Source organism: Pogoniulus pusillus, chromosome 5 (genome assembly GCF_015220805.1).
Source record: "Pogoniulus pusillus isolate bPogPus1 chromosome 5, bPogPus1.pri, whole genome shotgun sequence".
NCBI lineage: Eukaryota > Metazoa > Chordata > Aves > Piciformes > Lybiidae > Pogoniulus > Pogoniulus pusillus.
In genome coordinates this window covers 39,736,139-39,756,185 of record NC_087268.1, presented here as the reverse complement: position 1 = coordinate 39,756,185, position 20,047 = coordinate 39,736,139, and the positions used below count along the sequence as shown (strand labels likewise).

Genomic DNA, 20,047 nt, shown 5'->3' with positions numbered 1-20,047 from the left:
CTTTTCATAAAAGGGCATTTAAAGAGTGTTCTAGGATTTTTCAAGTCACATGATATGACAAACGGACATCTGCATGCACCAAAATTGCACACAGGAGAGTTGCCATACCCAAAGTAGCAGCTGACTAAACAGGGAGAGAAAGTATTGCATTACAAAGAAGAGTCTAATTTTGGATCACCCTGTACAAGTTAAAAGAAGTTACCAATCCAAAACACTCTTTACTGACCATCAGTTGGATGTGATCTACTGCCTACATCTGCTCTGCTGGAGGTTGAAGAAACTCCAACTACATCTCAGGAGGAAAGAATAAGTCCAAACCAAAACTCTAAGTTCAAAGCGCTCAAAATCCTTTTCCACATTAGTAATAATAAAATGAAAGAATTCTACTTAAAGGATGCATTACAGAAGATTAACTTCTTAAGTGTTATCTTGAGTGTAGACTCTGTAGACTTCATTTACTTTTCACTGTTATCTTTAACATGCACAGACACAGAGGAGAAAAGACAAGAGCAGATGTGAAAGACACAACCCACACAGTATCAGCAGAGTATAAGCAGACTTTGCTTGTTTAACAGCTGGTATGACTGAGAAACACAGGACTAAACAGTGAAGAAGCTGAAAGATGTCTAGGTTGCATGTGTGTTTTGGAAAGGGATAGTCAGTGCCAAGAATTGACAGGAAGATGATCTGGTCTTACAGGCAAGACAGAAACTGTTTCAGTTAAAAAGTCTTGAATAGTTTTAGATTCTTCTGTGTCTTGTGTACTAAAGACAAGACAAAAATATGCATTTTTGGCTGCTAGATCAAGGGCAGTCATTCAGGGGTCAGGAACTGAAAATTTATGTGTTCATCAAACCCTGTCTACAGCACAGCAGCAGTATAATTCCATTTCCTCATCTGTAAAACCAGCACAGTATTTTCCTACCTTGAGAAGAACTGGGAACCATATTGGCTAAGGAAGTACCTATATATACACTGATCATGAGAGTCACGTACTTATTTCAGGGAGAGATCTAATTTGTTTTCTCTAAAGATTAAAAAACAAACAAAATCCCAAACCAACCAAAAGAATCCAGCAAAACCCAAACACCTTACATTCACTCTCAGTTATAGATAAAAGGAACATGAAGTAGGCATGACAGACAGACTGAGATACATGTGTGCATATCTGTGTAGTGGAAGCACACCATGCAGTCTTCCTCAGTCTATGTTACAAACTAACAGGTCTTAACAGAAAAATAAAAGCTCATACATGTACTCAACAAGGGTTAAACCTTTCCTACAAAGACTGTTTTTTCCCTCTATTGTCAAGGTGCTCTACAATCTCCCCTGAAGGAATTTGTTTTTCCTCTTAAGGTTATGAGGTCAGCTATCATAAAAAATCTCCTCCAAGAACCAACAAAAATAGAGCAACTATAAGCTCTTTTAAAAGAAGGCTCAATGCCTTTTAAGTCTTCACTGGGGAAAAAAAGAACAAAATCCTGTAAAGACAATGCAAGAAAGAACAAAGCATAAGTAAATCCTCAAAACAAACAGACACAAATGCAATGGACAGATTTTTCTCTGTACTTCTCAGGGTAAAAAGGCTAGAAAAACACATTAGAGCAAATTATCTCGAAAATTAGTATTTAGTGAAGGTAAACTAGAATGGGAAAATCTACATACTCTGGAAGGAAATAGAAACTTAAGTTGATTATAGCCATGGAATAACAAAAGCCACTGCTAGAAAAAACAGCTAGCCTAAAGAGCTGCATGCTTCTGATCAGAAGGTTATGGAAACAGGAAGCAGCCTTTGTAGTACTAAATCTATATGCAGGTGTTGCAGTCCTGAATAGAACTTCCTTGTGGAAGTCCAGGGAACCAAAGCATTCCAATGACTCTGACTATAGAGAGAAAAATCTTATGTATGGTAAGAGCATCTAATTTCAGATTTGTTTCTGAAAAATTCTCATACCTCATCTAAGAATGCTGTTTGATGCTTAAAGCTCTTCCAAGGAAGATTACATGCATCACAACTCAAACTAATCACAGCTCTGTCACATTACCATAGCTTTTTGTGTACATATGCTAAGTTAATTACAAAGTAGTAACAAAAAGAACTGAGTCAGCCAACCAGTTTGGGTGCTAAAAGCCTGTTAATGCATTCTGAATGGATCTTTTGTAGGTTAGCTATTGTAATGGATAGAATTCGTTTTACTGTGTCAGTTTAAAAGCTGTATTCCCTTCAGGAGTAGTTACTAGGTCAGACAGATCCTCAGAAAAGGGCAACACCCCAGAGCATGGTCGGGCAAAAAAGTTTTAAGACCGCAGGCTGTAGCACGTAGAAGAAAAGAGTTCATGGGAAGGAGTTTGGATTTTCCAGCTTCAATAGAATAAAGATCAGCAGCTCCAGTACTTAGGTGATCTGACAAAAATGTCTCTGTTGGAGAACTCTCAAAACTTATTGCAACCACAAAGCACTGATTTAATAGAAATAAAGTCTGCAAATGGGCTGAGGAAGACACTGTTACTAAGGCAACACAGGAAGTACTCATGAACTTGCCAGCTTGTTACAAACACAAGCACCTTAAAATACATTCATATCATCACTGCTATTAAGCTCCTAAGCATTCTAACTAGAAAAATCGACTTTAGCACAAACTAGATTTTTAAATAAACAGAACAGAACTTATCTGCATGCAATAAAACAATAGAAAATATGCAAAATAAGCTAACGAAGCTTTTAAATGACACGTCAAGATTTCTGTAAGGAACCTGAGGACAGTAAATAATTTGCATCCAAAAGCTCAAAATGAAGGTTCTTGATAACCACATCCATTCACGGAAGAGCTTCTAAGCTTTCAAAGCACCATAAAGTGATTGGAAGCTTTACCTATACCTTACCTTTACTGAAAGTTTATGTGACTAACTTAACGTTTAAGCACTTTGCATCCTGAGTTAGCATTTACAGTACACATTACCTTAACAATTTCTGGATAGTAGTTATCAAAACTACTTGATGAGCTTTCCAGTTTGCTTTGTTCATCATCTGAAATTATAAAACCACATTAAAAGAAAAAAGCCAAACAAACAAAACCCCCAGGCTACTTACAAAACCCCACAGCAAAAATTATTAGATTTCTCTATTTTCAAATTATTTTAAATGCTTATCTCCTCAAAAAGTACAATTATTAACATAAACAGACTGTGTACTACTTAATTTCATTCTGATACAATGACTTCTTAGAGGATGTAACCAGTCACATCAAACGGTGAAGCAGTAGTTATTTCTAATCTTACCTAGAAGATAACTTTAATAATAATTGGAAGAAATAAATGGGGAAAAGAGCTACTAAAAGCACAAATTTACTTGACTTTTCACTATGCACTGTAACTTGATTTCAAGTTTGTTAGGTTCACAGTTCTACTCTACAAGTTACTGGATTTACAAAGCAACCATTCAGTTAGCTATGAGCATGTAAAATTCTCAATTCATTGGGGACCACTGACTAAAATGTCAGCTAGAGGCTTTTCTTTTTCTGATTTGTTTTCACTGCAAACATCATGTTACATTCCAGCAATCTTCACCAAAGACTGTGATACCTCATTTTAAACGTCAATGACCTCTTTTGGCACATTGTGTTATTTATAAGCAAAACAACCTTTTATATGCTCCTTAGGTTCTTCAGGATATGCACTACACTTGGTCTCTTACCAGCTGTCCTAACCATCCACTCCCAAGATGAAACATGCACAAGAGGGCATCTAGATTACCCTTTTGTCCCCAAACTACCAGTTACATCTATGTCACATTCCTTATACAGAACTGCCTTACCTATTCTTAAAGGGCTCCAACAGAAAAAAATTCTACAAGAAGTCTATTTCAGTACTTAACGGAAATATTTGTATTCAGTGGAGCCACATCTAAATTTAAGCCTCTCTCTGTAGCCACAGTTCCTTACTCTTTTACCTACACTGGCCACAGAACAGATTATTCCATTTTCAGCAGCATTTTACACATTTACAACGAGTTCCTCCTATGTTTTCTTTTTTCCTTAAACTGCTTCAGTCCTCATTTTTCACTGTGGCTTCTATTTTTCTAGCATTACCATCAAGCTCATTATTCTCTTCTGGAATTAACTCAACTGGAATCAATAGAAATCGGTGCTATTTTAATGTCAAAAGGTCAAAGCTCTCAGCAGTTCAGTGAAAATGCCTATAATTTTTATGACCAAAGAAAACAAAACAAAATAGCCACAGTAAAACCTTCTGTCCAAATGGATGTACACAGACTTTGTCACATGATGGTATTACCACTTCTAGAAACTCTGCTTACCTTCATGAGACTCTCCATTTCTTTTCTCTTGCATTGCTGCCTCAAAGTTAAGCTGAAGGATTTTGTTTAGAGTGGTTATCCATTCTTCCATTTCAAGTTCACTATCTGCAGCTAAAAGGTAACTACTCTTGTCTTGCATCTTCAACTCAAATGCAAAACGTCTGACTTTATTGTTCTGTAAGAAAATAAGACCTTTATACCATCTTTACATGCTGTCTACTCAGAAAAGAGTTATATGTATTTCAGTTTGATATTTTGAACGAGTGCATTGCAGTTACATATTATGCTCTTATATTTGACCTTTTAAAGTTATTTGTACCACTGCAACAAGTATTATGGAAGGTAACAGCCCATTTTGTCTCATCTTTTAAAAACAAAAAAATACCATTTCCAAATATCAAGTCCTCACAGATTCATATTATCTAAAAGTGAAGCTAAGATCTACTGATTCAACAAAGCATGAAATCACATTAATATTTGAGTGAGAATAATTTACACAGTGGCTAGGATCCTTACAATCATTCACTTTCTTCTTACATTAAATGGAAATGAAATTTCTACTGTGTAGATATCACTTTTTCCCCATATGGGTTTCTAGATGCTAATACAACACCAATAAAAAGTAGCAGTAAAACAGTTAATAAAATCAGATCAGCCAGAGAGAATACAGTACAAAACACAACATAAGCACTCATCTGGAACAGGGCCATTACATATAAGATTTGTCATTGGAATGGGCTGCCTGGTGGAGTCACCATCCCTGGAGGTGTTCAAGAAAAGACTGGATGAGGCACCTAGTGTCATGGTGTAGTTGACTGGATAGGGCTGGGTTGGACTGGATGACCTTGCAGGTCTCTTCCAACCTGGTTGATTCTATGATTTCATAGTTCAAAAAAATCTCATTTATTTACCTGTCGCTAACAATTCAAGTGAATAAAGTGTTTATTTCCAAACCTCTTTAATCTAGCCCTTGAATGACTTCTTGGCTTCACAGAAGTGAGCACTGACTGATGTTGGTTGATTCATAGCCTGCCTCAATTTTCTACATGCAGTTCTGAACATCCAGATGCCAAGATGAACACTCATGGTAATGTACAGTACAGTGCCCTGGACACAAACCAACTAAACACAAATTTAAAGATCTAAAGATCTAAAGTCCAGTTTTACTAAACACTCTTAGCCCAAATTCTTCCTTGCTATAGAATAGAGGAACAGTAATAAAAAAGTAAGTAAGAAGCTTCTGACAGGGTCTGAGGAAATTCCAGGTTACTCCAACTGATGGCATAGAAAACATGTAACAGTATTTAATGAAGGAACCAACAAGGAGAAGCATGATGCTTGGACTGGTTGTAGATGTTAAGGCTGGGGACAATCTTGGCCATAACATGTTACAGTTTAGTATCATTAGAGAAAGAAGAGGGGTGATTAGTAAAATTTCAACTTTGGACTTTGAAAGGGCTAACTTTGCTCTCTTCAAAACTCTACTTAGAAGTATCCAGTGGACTAGGGCTTTAGAAGAAAATGGGGCCCAAGAGAACTGGTTAACAAGCAAACATTACCTCCTCCAGGCTCAAGAAAAAAAAGTATTCCCTTGAAAAAAAAAAAGGAAGAAGAAGTAGTAAGGGAGGCAGAAGACCTGCAGGGAACAACATGCTCATAAACAAGCTCAGATGTGGCATAGACAGCTGGTCTGAGAAGTGGAATGAAAACTACCTCCACAACAGAATTCAGAGAGTTGTCATCAATGACAGAGTCATGTCAAGTTGAAGGCCTGTAGCTAGTGGTGTTCCCCAGAGATCAGTAATGGGTCCAGTTTTGTTCAGTATCTTTACCAATGACCTAGATGAGGTCATTGAGTGTACCCTCAGCAAGTTCATTGATGATACAAAATTGGTTGGGGTGGCCAACAGGCTGTGCTGCTGTTCAATGAGATCTGGAGGGGAGAGAGCTGAGTGAAGGCACAACACATGAAACCAACTAAGGATGAGTGCAGGGTCCTGCATATGGGAAGGAGTAACAGGCACCAGTACAGGCTGGGGGCTGTCCTGCTCCAAAGCAGCTCTGTGGAGAAAGACCTTGGAGTGGTGGTGGACAGCAAGCTCTGCATGGGACAGCAATGTGCCCTTGTGGCCAACGGTCAAAGCCATCCTGGGATGCATCAGGAAGAGTGTGGCCAGCAAGTCCAGAGAGGTTCTTCTCCCCCTCTGCTCTGCCCTGGTGACAATACACTTGGAATACTGTATCCAGTTTTGGGCTCCCCGGTTTAAGAAAGACAAAGAACTGCTGGAAAGAGTCCATCAGAGAGCCATAAGGATGACTGGGGGACTTGAGCATCTCCCCTACAAAGAGAGACTGAGAAACCTCGGGCTGTTTCGTCTGGAGAAGACTGGAAGGAGATGTCATCACTGTATACAAACATCTGAGCGGTGGGTGTCAAGTGGCTGGGGCCAATCTCTTTTCACTGGTCAGTAGCAATGAGACAAGGAGCAATGGCTACAAACTGGAAGACAGAAGGTTTCACCTCAACATGAGGAGAAACTTCTTTATAGTGAGGGTGGCAGAGCACTGGAACAGACTGCCCAGAGAGGTTGTGGAGCCTCCTTCTCTGGAGACTTTCAAAACCCGCCTGGATGCACTCCTGAGCAGACTGCCTTGACAGGGAGGTTGGACTCCATCTCTGGAGGTCCCTTCCAACCTCTAAAGTTCTGTGATTCTGTGAAATTTAGGAAAAAAGGGATTAAAAAAAATCCCACAGAATGGTTACCAATCTCTTTTTTCCAGCAATGTCACTCAGAGCCAGCTGGCCTAGTACCATGTTCATGCAGCTTTTGAGTATCTTCAGGGATGGTAACTCTACACCTTGTTTGGTAACCTGTGCCAGTTCTTGGTCATCCTTACAGTGACTGTTTCCTGCTATTCAAAGAGAGCCTCGTGTTTCATTTTGTTCCCATTACCTCATCTTTTCCTCACAGAACACAGGCTCCACCCTCCACTACTTTATCAACTTGACAGCCCTTCACTGGATCCACTCCAGTATGTCTATGTCACTGTTTTATTAGGGAGCCCAGAACAGGACACTAAACTTCAGGTGAAGCCTCATCAGTGCTATTCAGCAGTTTAGAGGGGAAGAATCTCCTTCCTCAACCTACTGGCAATGCTCACCCTAATAAAGCTCAGGACACTATTGGCCTTTGCAGTAAGAACATAATGCCGGTTCAGGTTCAACTTAGTGTCCACCAGGACCTGGAGGTCATTTCCTGACAACTGCTTTCCATCTGTGTGGCCTGTCCAGCACAAACTGGTGTTTGGGGTTGTTCTCCCCAGCTGCAGGACTTAGCACTTCCCTTTGCAGCAGTGCCTGCCTCTTGTTTGTAACTCGGGAAAATCTCCATTCCTTCTGATGATGTAAACTAATGCTGCAGTGCCTACATTCTGTACAGAACCACAGGCCTGAGAATCAAAATCAAGCCACCAACAAAGTGAGAAACAAAAAGGGCCAGAAACAGTCCAGGTGATGGGAGAATTTATAGTAGGGGAGAGAGAGAGAGAGAGAGAAAAGTGCCAAAGTAGAGGAAGCTGAAGAGCAGAAGGAAAGATACATCTGAAGTGCAAGACAAAGACTATAACTGTGTTTTGGAACCACTTTTTGTTTGATACTTTGCTTTAAAAATATGTATCAAAGTAATTTCCAAGGAGTTAGCTAAAATTGTATCCCTAAGGTAAAAAAAAAAAAAAAAGTGTTTAAACCTGTACCTAGAACTTAAAATGAGCAACTTTTCATGCAAACTTTCTATTAAATTTGTATCCAAATCCATTATTACAATATCTGGAAAAAAGTAACCCTCTATAAAGCTGTTTTTTCTCTCTGATGAAAACTAGTTTATACTATAAATCAGTTTATACTATAAAAATACACATTATTGAAGTTTTTTTTTAAAAACTATTTCTGTCCAAGTTAACAGAATGAGTTCTTCCCAGGTATGCTGTGCCTAAAAAAACAGTTACATGCTGTACTGTAAATACATAACACTATCACAAGGGGAAAAAAAATAATCTTTTCTTTGGCACTTGACACCAACAAACATTTTACCAAAGCCCTTAACTTTCTGAAATAAAAGAAAAGGACATAAAAGTAACATTAGAAAGGTCAAATGAAAGCATCTGGAAGGGTGACTGAATTTAATACAATTCCCACAACAAAAATCCCACACAAGAAGTTATGCAAAACATTGCACAGTTCATTTCAGCACAAAAACTGAAATTAGTTTTAATTTTGTGCTGTCATTACTACAATTTAAGGTTGGGGTGTGTGTGTGTTTCTTAAAATTGTATGATATTTTTGGTATGTACTTGACATCAACTAGCAATCTGTATTTGTAATAGAATGGATTTTAAAATTTAGCCTCCTGCCTTTTAAAATCTTATTCACTTCTTGGCAAGAAACATTGTGTTTAATCGTTCCTCTGCATAACAAATATTTTATCTACATTTGACAGAAGTCACCTGTACTTTAAAAAAAGCATCTATTTGCTCTCAAATACATAATTAACTGAAGAACAAACAGAAAAATCATAATTACCTGAACCACTCCCATGCATGAATCTAGAAATATTGATCCTTTGGGCTCTTTTGATATTTTTTCATCTTTGTAAAAATTGAGATTGTAGGATCCATCACCAAGTTGGATTAAGTGAAAAAATCTTCTTTTAAATGACTAGTGAAAAGAAACGAGGTGAGAAAAATAATTACAACATTTGTGTTAAAGAGCTTCCTATTACAAAACCCACAAGGGCTATTTATACAGTAGTTTTACAGAAGCAAAGCTTTTATTTATACTTAACCTAATCAGTATCCTCTGCAAATAAACCACAAATCATTACTTTAAAAACAAATAAAATCAATTTAACTTTAACACCTGCAGCAAGATTGTACATTATTTTGATCCATTCTAATGTACTTATAGCTGAGTCCATAATATTGTACATAATGGATATTTATTGTGATAACTGTAAAAATAACATTTCTAAACACAGAAGAAACAAACTTGTATCAAAAATATCCCAACAAACCCGAAAAGAAAACAAAAAAACTCCTCAGCCCTCTTCTATTAGTAACACACCAGGATCCAGTTAAGAAAATTAAAGTACTGAATTTCTCCCACATACTGGATTTCTTTTTTTCTGATATAAGTAAGATAGGAGGAAATGAAGATTTCACAGCTATAAATTACATACAAGCTTCCTTCTTTGATCTTGCATTGTTTTTTTATAGCAGCAAGCCACATACAAACTTACTCCTCAAAAGGCACAGTGATATTTAAATTAGGTGTTCAGCTTTTACCACAGGCAAGACATTTTTAAACTCACCCTCATTGTCACACTGATGGCACTATTCATGTTGCCTTTGTACAGCCATCCTTGTTTTGTTATTCCGCCCTTCTGAGACCCAAGAGATGCTGCATCCTGGAGATGAGGAGAGGAAGATGGGGGGTGGGAAGGACAGTTTCGTATAGCAGTCTGAAAATGTTGTATTTAACGTGAATTTCAGAAGCTACTTTTTAAAGAATGAAATAGCTATGTTCATAATGTACCGATATAAGTTCACAACATACAATGGGTCCCTGCTGAAACTACATAGATTTTAAATTATGGTTATGTTATTTAAAGATCAGAAATAAGATTTACTTCATTTAGGTGTTGATAGGTAACATGGCCACTTGTATAGACCTTCTCTATGGCCAGCAGGATGACACAACTTCTAGACAGCTATTATTTAAGATAAATCCCACTGAAACAGGGGAAGAGGGAAACATGTCATTACATCTACTTGGTAAGCTTTTTCATATAGTCTAATCTTGTAGTGCAAGAATTTTTACCAATTTCTATTACCAAAAAGAGTATGTAAACTCATGCTCATCCAGAACTTCAATCAAGATCTCTCAAACCATTTTGCTTTATCTGTATTATTTCAAAGACATCACACATGGAAGAACTTACAAAAAACTGAAGTCTTAAATTCTTGAATTGGATCTGCCCTTTTACAGATCTGAATCAAAGCTCTCTGAAGAGAACAAGGCCAAATTTGGCAGTAATGGCAAGTTCTTAAACAGAAGATCCCATGCATGTATCACACGTTACACCCACTGCCTGTATTCTACTTCCATCTGCTAGTTGTTAGTAACTACACCACAACCCACAGGACAGTAACAACTGCCAAAAGCAGTATTCTACTACAAAAAATGGTCCAAATGATAGATTTATAATTGCTGCAAAATAAATATTAAAGAGCTGCATTCAAGTAATCTTTTACAGCAGTACCAAGCTGAGTCTGCCACAGTTTCCAGCTAACATAACCCATTTTGAAACAACAAAGTAATTAAGAATGATATGATTATGAAGATTTTCAGTCATCTGAAGAATAATCACTTCTAATAATTTATTATCCCAATACTCAAATTTAGCTGAGTATCCAGTTGAAAACAAACCCACAAAACTTCTTCAAATGCCTCAATTACTTTTCTAGCTCTTTTTCAAAGCTATTAAGAGAATATACAACAAAAAGTGATTATATACAGGGAACAGAGTCATTAGTTCAATAACTGAAAATTAAAACCAAAAATTTTAGTAATATTAGTTAGTTTCTGGAACTAAAGAAACACTCTGTAAAATGTTATCATTTCACTTATTTACAGCTTACTCAGTTTAGCTTGCATATTCATATGCATCTGCACACTGAACTTCAAAACACTGCAAACAGAGGGCAAAAGATGCATCAATCTGTTCTTCAAAAATCCTACTCAGCCTGGTACTATGGAGATTAGGCCCAGTAAGGATGGTATCATTACCAACTATCAGAGCAGGTGATGTAACGCCCCCAAACCACAGACCAGAAGCACTCAGTAGATGTTCATATGCCCCAATGAGGCTCAGTGCCAAAGCAATATAGTCTACTTGTTTCATATTTTCAGTTATTAGCCCCTACTCTTTTTCTGTTACCAAGCTAGGCCAGGGGAATTTTAGGCTTGAGGTGAGGAGAAAGTTCTTCACTGAGAGAGTCATTGGACACTGGAATGGGCTGCCCGGGGAGGTGGTGGAGTCGCGGTCCCTGGGGCTGTTCAAGGCAGGATTGGACGTGGCACTTGGTGCCATGGTCTAGCCTTGAGCTCCGTGGTAAAGGGTTGGACTTGCTGATCTATGAGGTCTCTTCCAACCTTGGTGATACTATGATAATCATTTTTATTGGGCAGCACGCAAGACAGAGATAAACTTCAAAAGCTGTGTCCTTAACCCTGCATGATTCCTCACCCTTTACTGGTGGGAGTTATTCCCAAGGAAAGGATGGTTCAAAACTGCTTTACAAATATAAGATGATGAGTAGATGAATTATCAAAACTTGGCATTAAACAATCAGTGCTTTCCTGTAATTTCAGAAACTGTACATAGGATGATGGGATATAAGAATTCTTTGATTACTTCTCTTAACAGAACTTAAAATTTACTTCTATTAAGACCCTTTTTGCCATCAAAACATCTCTGAGGTGCACTGTTTCCCAACTGCGTTCAACTGCATGATGTTTTCTAACAATAAAGCTGTCATTTTGTCTTCCTTAGCTACACCTTTCCTTTCTATCAGGCAGAATTCCTGCTTATAGAGCCAAAAATGCTACTGAATCTTTCCAGCCCACCGCCTGTTAATACAAAGGAACTCAGAACTCAATCATTAACACATGACTTCTACACTGAAAACAGACCTCCTGTTTCCAAATTCTCACTTCTATTACTATTGCTGCACACTGTGCTTCACTCTCTTTTTTTTTTTAAATGATCTTTCCCACAAACTTGGCTCCAAATTTATTTCAACAGCAACTGTTTCACCAACAATGCCTTATCTTGATCTTGTGCCCCAGGCTGATTAAAAAAAATTCCATTTACAAGCATTAGCCTGATGGGCTGAAAGCCTGAAGTCAGTTTAGGAAAGGTAATTCTCTCCTCTGTAAAAATGCAAAATTAAATTAATCTTTTACTGGTTTTGCTCCAATTTTTTAATCATTTGCAGCTTTTTGTTTTCCATCAGTCTCTTAAGAAATCAATGCCATAGGTTTAGGACTCATTGTCCTACCACAGACAGAAATTCCTCCAGAGGACTAGATAAACCCAAGGGGGCTGAGAGTCACTCCCAGATAGAGGACACAAGATACTGTAATTTGTTGTTCAACCCAACATCCTGCAGCTCCCTATATAAGGGGCAGACCTTCCAGTCCTATCTGTCTTTCTTGCCTCTGTGCTCTGACTGCATGGCTGCTGCTGTTGTTTTGGTGTGCTAGTGAGGCCTGGCTGGCAAGATAGTTCTTTACCGTGTAGCTGAGCCCTACTCTGGGCCTACACTGAGGTGGGGGGCAGTGACAACCAAGGTGGGCCCCCTGGGGCCTAGCATGGTGGAGGAGGCTTGGCTGGTTGAGACCTAGATGAGGTCTAGTTTGGGGTCATAGAATCAACCAGGTTGGAAGAGACCTCCAAGATCATCCACTCCAACCTAGCACCCAGCCCTATCCAATCAACTAGACCATGGCACTAAGTGCCTCAGCCAGGCCTTTCTTGAACACCTCCAGGGACGGTGCCTCCACCACCTCTCTGGGCAGCCCATTCCAATGCCAATCACTCTCTCTGTGAAGAACTTCCTCCTAACATCCAGCCTAGACCTCCCCCGGCACAACTTGAGACTGTGTCCCCTTGTTCTGTTGCTGGTTGCCTGGGAGAAGAGGCCACCCCCCACCTGGCTACAGCCTCCCTTCAGGTAGTTGTAGACAGCAATGAGCTCCCCTCTGAGCCTCCTCTTCTCCAGGCTAAACACCCCCAGCTCCCTCAGCCTCTCCTCATAGGGTTTGTGTTCCAGGCCCCTCACCAGCCTTGCTGCCCTTCTCTGGACACGTTCCAGCACCTCAACATCTCTCTTGAATTGAGGGGCCCAGAACTGGACACAGCACTCAAGGTGTGGCCTGACCAGTGCTGAGTACAGGGGAAGAATAACCTCCCTTGTCCTACTGGCCACACTGTTCCTGATGCAGGCCAGGATGCCATTGGCTCTCTTGGCCACCTGGGCACACTGCTGCCTCATCTTCAGCTACTATCTACCAGTACCCCCAGGTCCCTTTCTTCCTGGCTGCTCTCCTACCACTCTGTCCCCAGCCTGTAGTGCTGCTTGGGGTTGTTGTGGCCGAAGTGCAGAAACCTGCACTTGGCCTTGTTAAATCTCATCCCATTGGCCTCTGCCCACCTATCCAGCCTGTCCAGGTCCCTCTGCAGGGCTCTCCTACCTTCCAACAGCTGAAGAGCTGGGCCAAGGCTGATTCCAAGCATATACATATCATTTGTGCCTTGACACCTTTTGTACTTTTGTAAATAATATTCCTATTTAACCTCCAATTCTGCGTAAGTATTTTTATTTCATTCCTTTGGAGTAAAATACCTTCTGTCCCAGCTCAACTGAGGACAGTCAACTTAAAAAATGCAACCCCAAACATGCAAGCAAACAAAAAAGCCCCAAGCATGCAAGCAAACAAAAAAGCCCCAAGCATGCAAGCAAACAAAAAAGCCCCAAGCATGCAAGCAAAACTGTGGCAAGAGAAAAAACAAACAGCTTTGAAACTAAGATTTGTAAATAAGCTTTTTGGCATACAAATACATTGATGTTTGAAAGAAAAACCTCTTGCATTAATTCCTCCACTGAGGAAAGAATTTATGTGGGCATTCTATTCTCATTGAACTCTCTTCTTGCTAGCAGGCTTTTTTCTTATATTGGAAGCTCCTTAAAGAGAAGCAGGCTGCTTCTCCAACGACTACCTCTAAGAAGGATAGGATGTTCCTTCCTGTCCTAACAGGAAGGTAGGCAGAAGGAAACAAGCAGTCCTCTCCACTTGCACTTTCTAGTAAAAAACATACCACTTGATAACTGCCAAGGGATAGCTTTTCATTGTTTAGCTAATTTCAAACATAATTATTCTTCCTAGTAACAATCACAGTCAATTATACCTCCATTTAGGTTTTTTTCATTCTTAAGTCAATTGTGCTGTTAGAAGTAATACCACAGCATGTAATGCCAAGTCTTTTAAATTCAGTATCATAGAAAACATAATTATTCCCCCCCAAAAAAAGTTTGGACGTTTGTCCAATGCAGACTAACAACAGCACTGGGGAAATAGAAACCTGCCATTCAGGAACCCTATTCAAATGAACACTCTAGGCTTGTTTTCCACATTTCATCTAGAAAAACCTGTGGGTTCATTTTATTACAAGTCTTTTCTGTAATGCAAGAGTTCAAATGCTTGTAAGAAAAGAAAACACTGGCACTTAAAACACTGTTTTGAAACAGGGTGTGGTAAAAATTAAATAAATCGCACAAGTAACAGAAGCAGATAGAGAAAAAAGTCTTCAGCATCTGAAACACTTGAAAATTGCTTAAGGTTATAGGTATCTGAGAGGTGGGTGTCAAGATGAAGGTGGCAGTCTCTTTTGGCTGGTGTCCAGTCATAGGAGAAAGAACAACAGGTATAAACTAGAATGCAGGAGGTTTCACCTCAACACGAGGAGAAACTTCTTTATTGTGAGGGTGACATAGCACTGGAACAGGCTGGCCAGAGAGGCTGTGGAGTCTCCTTCTTTAAACTTTCAAAACCCACCTGGATGCCTTCCTATGTGGCCTGTCCTAGGTGACCAGGCTTTGGCAGGGGGGTTTGACTGAATGATCTCTACAGGTCCCTTTTCAAACCTTTAATATTCTCCAATTCTGTGGTACCTCTAATTTCACTAAGCCAACAACAAAAAAATACCATTCCCTGGAGTTTTGGTCAATTTATTTATCCTTTGCTTCTGTATCAGATCTTCAGGCCTTATCCTATACTCACATTTGTGGCAAAACAGTGTTAACTCACACTGTATGCGATGTTGTCACACTAAATTAAGGCTGTGTATTGTCCTATTGGAACAGATTCATCTATGATTTTAACCAACTTTGTGATTAAACTACATGAAATATTTGTCTCCATATGTCCAATTACATAGAAACAGTGTGACAAGACAGAAGAAAGATTATAAATCACCAAGTACTAAAACTTCAGTTTCACCATCTGCCAAAACCTGTCCTACTCAAATAACAGGTCTCAGAAGCACAAGGCTATTTGAAAGGAAGTTAAAAGACTTTTTTTTGCCAGGCAGATTGTTCAAGACAGCTGTTTTCCCTTTGGACAACAACATTTAACCCAATTTGTAACCTCTTCTTACACAATATTATTTACTGAAAGCAACAGTAAACAAGGAATTATTGTTATCTCACCTCATCTTTATCTGCTTCTTCATCTACTTCATATAAATGAACTGGAAGCTTCTCTGATTTTGTCCCTTTACTACAAAAGAAAAAACTTCTTAAATACCAGAAATTGCACACATATTGCATAGCTGCAAAAAAAAAAAATGTTCTTTTCCTAACAAGAAAAAAAAGAATAACTGAGTAAAACCAGGTATTTTTCAGGAAGTTTATTTCTTAGCCAGCAATTTTCCTAACATCTGGCCAAAGTCTTTCTTTTGTTCTTCTTGTCCACGTCCCTATGTGCAAATGGAGAGAATCAAATGCCTTGTCATGCACTGCACTTCTAGCATTTTAAGAACAAGAATTCATACCACTGATTTCTTTTAGGGTAACACATTCACTTACATTTCTCTTGACCAGCATGGTTTCTGTTCAGGGCAAGTAAAAATCAGCTTTTGAATATTACAAAATCTGCAAGTACATCAGAACTTTTCACAGGGAAACAAAGCTGTTTCTTAACTGATAGATGCAGCAGAGTGGGGAAGATGCAGATCTTCAAGTGGTGAGATTCAGACACTCAGATTAGCTAAGAATCTAATCTCTATACTCACCTTAAAAAATCTGAAGTTGGAAAACATTTCTCTAACAGACAGTTTAGAAAGTCTGTAATAAAAGTTGATCAGGCTTTTGCTTTGAATCACTGTGTGAAAATCTGCACTAGCTCAAACATTTGATCTAAACATCTTGGTTAGGTTTTACTCCCTAAGCTGCTGAAGAGATCTCCAAAAACAGGCTATCACCATTTTTGTCTCATCTAAACATTTTTTTTAGTTTTAAACATGTCTTAGTCACAATGCTTACATTCACATTGTCAATTATACAATTTCTTGGTTTGACCTGTCCACAAATAAGGAAAGCAATCCTTCCAGAAAATGGTTTAACAAGATTTTCAGTTCATCAATATAAATGCCATCAAAGAAATCCTTATCATCTCTACTGACTACTGAACACTGATATAGCATATTTCAAGTTACATATTACATGCCTTAATACATTTCTGTAACAAACACATTTATATTAAAGGCAGTTAGAATTCCTCTACAAATTCAAATTCTTCATTATAACCTGCTTACTTTGGAAGCTGTCGAAACTCCCCTGAGTACTCTTCATATCTGTAGTTAACAACATGCCAGTCTGAATTGTAGGTTTTGATGCACTGTTTTAAAGGAAAAAACAAGCATAAACGTTAATTGGAAGAGGATTAACAGCATTCTCTAGATATATAATGCAAAATCCTCTTAAATCATGGCTGTTTATGAACCACTATGGTTACATCATTCTCTGAAAAGTCTGTACAGCTCCCTTTTTTGCAATACAGTCTAGCATAATACAGCTTTTTGCAGCAAGTGCCATGCTTCAATGAGATGTTATCATCTGCTAGATGGATATCCCATAAAACAAAAAAAAATGGTGAATAAACTCAGCATCTTGGTTAACCAAATTCAGTTGTCTGAAGTTAAAGCAGCATTTCACTGCAGCTGAAAACATGACTGAGCCTTTAGGAAACTCAGAATTAAAATAGATATGCATTATTAAAACAGAATTTTACACATACACATAGGGAGAACTAAAATACTCTTTTTCTTCAATTTATACTTCCAGCACAATTGATATTTAAACTACACACTTACAACTGTAGAACAGCAATTGTGTCATTAGGCTCTGGACAAGATCACAGGAAATACCATTTTACTCCACCCATATTGCTACAAGATGAAAGTACTGATTTATCTTGGCTTCGATCGAAGTAACATAAAACTGACAAAATCTTTTCCCAGAAACCATAGGCTACAAAATTTTATATGTTACACAAAAAGGCCTACATATACACAAATGCAGTATCTAATAACTCAAAGATATTTTCTTTGTATCTCAAAACACAAGTTAATAGTTGCCAAGAAATTGTCTCTGTAGAAACTCATTAAACTTCATGAATTACTTATAATGTTCCTCCCTCTTTGTCTACCTTCTTCAAATTTATCTTAGAACTGTTTAGGTTAGGTCTTAAGTGTATATGTCACTATAGATAAATTGTTTCAAAGTCAGAGGTAGTTTCAACTATATGGAATTCCTTCTGTTTTCCTGGAATTGCAACAGACATCTCTTTTCTTTTAAGATGTTGAAATACCAGCTTAAAGTGTATTAGCAGAAAGACAGTGAGACAACAGAGAAAAGAAATCAAACCTTTTATTCCTAAGGCTTCGACAAGACACTAAATAAAACATAGTATCATGGTCAGAAGTGAAGGAATGCCAACATAAGGAAGCAACTATGACAAATTTTATGTTTGAGGATACTTCTTCTACACAAACCATACAAATGGAGCAGTCCTAATGCATTTCAGCCTCTACAGGCATTATGAATATGAACACCTCTGTTCTAACAAAGTATACAAGACCAACGTGAATAAACAACTGATGTGAAACACTTGATCAGGGAAAACAAGTCGCAATGATTCTTTCCAAATTTACTATTGCTCCTGATCCCATGTAAAGGAATCATGCATATTCTTCTGGGAAAATAAAAAGCATGAAGAAGGTGAGAGAACTATTGGCAGAAGCCAATTAGCAACATAATTCAAAGCTATTCTGTAATCCTTCTTTTCTAGCCACCAATGCTCTTCTGGGAAATTTTGCCTTGAAATCATTAACAAGTAAATGGCAATAAATATTTAAACTTTTTTTTTTCCCAGGGCTTTTTCTCCTGATTTTTAAATAATAAATGAAGCAGAAGAAAACCAATTCAAGTCTAATATTGCTATTACACACAGCCACATACAAATCCAGTATTACCTCAGTTACAAACAAGCTTTGAGCTTCCTTCTCTGCATTTTCAGGAACTGTTGAACGAATGTATCGAGACTGTCGCTTGAATAATGCTGTCTGATAAACAACAAAAACCATTACTGAGGTTTGCATTTAAAGAAAAAGATGAGACATTTTGGTAATAATTAAATCATTATAACATTATAACCAGTACAGATGTTCAGCAGCAAACATCCTGTGAAAACACTCTTTCAGCCAGCCAATTAATGAGAATTCACTTTAATTTGAAGATGAGCAATGTGTTCCTTCTTCCAAAGCAAGGGCAAGGTTAGAACCAGGAGGAAATAGATGCCAGAGAAAAGTGTTTTCTTCTATTTTGTTAACATGGGCAAGAAAATACTAGTATAAATTATTCCACTGTGACAATATAACTCAAATATTTTGAAGACAGACATTAAAAGTGGCATTATTATTACACATAAAAACACTTCCTCAAAGGAACTACTATTCTTATTTTTGGTGCAAGCTTGTTACACTGCAGATCTCAGCTGGCAAATGTGACTTGCACTGAAGGTCTAGAAATAAGGCCAGGATCACTGAAGTATATACTTCAGCCTATCAAGTCAGAACTCAGTCCTATCTTATGCCTAAATTCAGAGAAACACAGAAAGGCTGATAGAGACATGGAAATCTCTGACCATGACATTTTACTTCTCAGACCAGCACTAAAGGAAGCCTCAGGCTACATTACATTTTTAAGTGTAAAAGATTAAGACTTGTAGACTGCAAATACATATCTACACAGCATTATTTCACACTGTGTGGAAAGTAATCTTACAGCTTAGGTCAGAGATACAGGACAGTTTGCATAGCCTGGACCTGGAATATTCAGTTAGCTATACTACATACATTGCAGCACCAGGAAGGATCAGAGAAGAACATGAGAAGAAAAAAACTTCACCTATGAGTGGTTATAAAGAAAGACAAGTTAAGGTAAATATACTTGTGTACCCTGTGTTGATACTTGATTATTTCTGCCACCACATTATCTTGGGAAGGTAGAATGTTCAAGTACAATTTAAATTATTAAAAAATACCTATAAATATCCCAATCTCATGGTCAAGTCATTCATCTACTCCATAACTCTACCAAACAAGGACAATGTTAACTGCTTGGATGGGAGTGGTGAGGAAGCATTAAGACCCAAACTCACAAACCCAAAAATATGAAATAGGACAAATACATTTTTCAACAGTGAAAAAAACCAACCAACACAATAACAAAAAAAAACCACCCACACAAAAAAACCCAGACAGACAAATATGCAGGACCATACCCAGTCATATGCTAACACTATCTAAGAATTAAGTTTTCTCAATTCTGGAAACATATTCCTGATTTCAAACCACATGGATTTTCAAGTGCTTTGAATTACCTGAATTGATTTTTATTTCTGTGAAGTTGGCATAATACCTATTTTTAGAGGTACTTTTAGTTAATACAGCCATGAGTTAGAAGGGAGAGTGTGCTAAAATCATTTGGCTCAAAATCATAAAGTAACAGAAGTAAAAATGTGTCTAGGCTGAGCAGCAAAATGCCCTCAAA

The 20,047-nt window shown here is 38.0% G+C and overlaps 1 protein-coding gene across 13 annotated transcripts in view; it reads right to left on the bottom strand.

The window, feature by feature from the left end:
* The window catches only part of DOCK9 (dedicator of cytokinesis 9), a 133,938-nt gene that overhangs the window by 72,781 nt on the left and 41,110 nt on the right, over positions 1 to 20,047 (bottom strand). For all 13 annotated transcript variants that reach the window (XR_010302391.1, XM_064143839.1, XM_064143842.1 and 10 more), the window contains exons 3-9: positions 18,469 to 18,558; positions 16,750 to 16,832; positions 15,644 to 15,713; positions 9,682 to 9,777; positions 8,895 to 9,029; positions 4,316 to 4,490; positions 2,961 to 3,028 (exon numbers count right to left, since the gene is read on the bottom strand). Coding sequence is in view for 12 of the 13 variants with exons in the window: in XM_064143839.1 (XP_063999909.1) it covers positions 2,961 to 3,028; positions 4,316 to 4,490; positions 8,895 to 9,029; positions 9,682 to 9,777; positions 15,644 to 15,713; positions 16,750 to 16,832; positions 18,469 to 18,558 (717 nt within the window). In the remaining variant the exon portion in view is untranslated. The remainder of the gene's footprint in view (positions 1 to 2,960; positions 3,029 to 4,315; positions 4,491 to 8,894; positions 9,030 to 9,681; positions 9,778 to 15,643; positions 15,714 to 16,749; positions 16,833 to 18,468; positions 18,559 to 20,047) is intronic.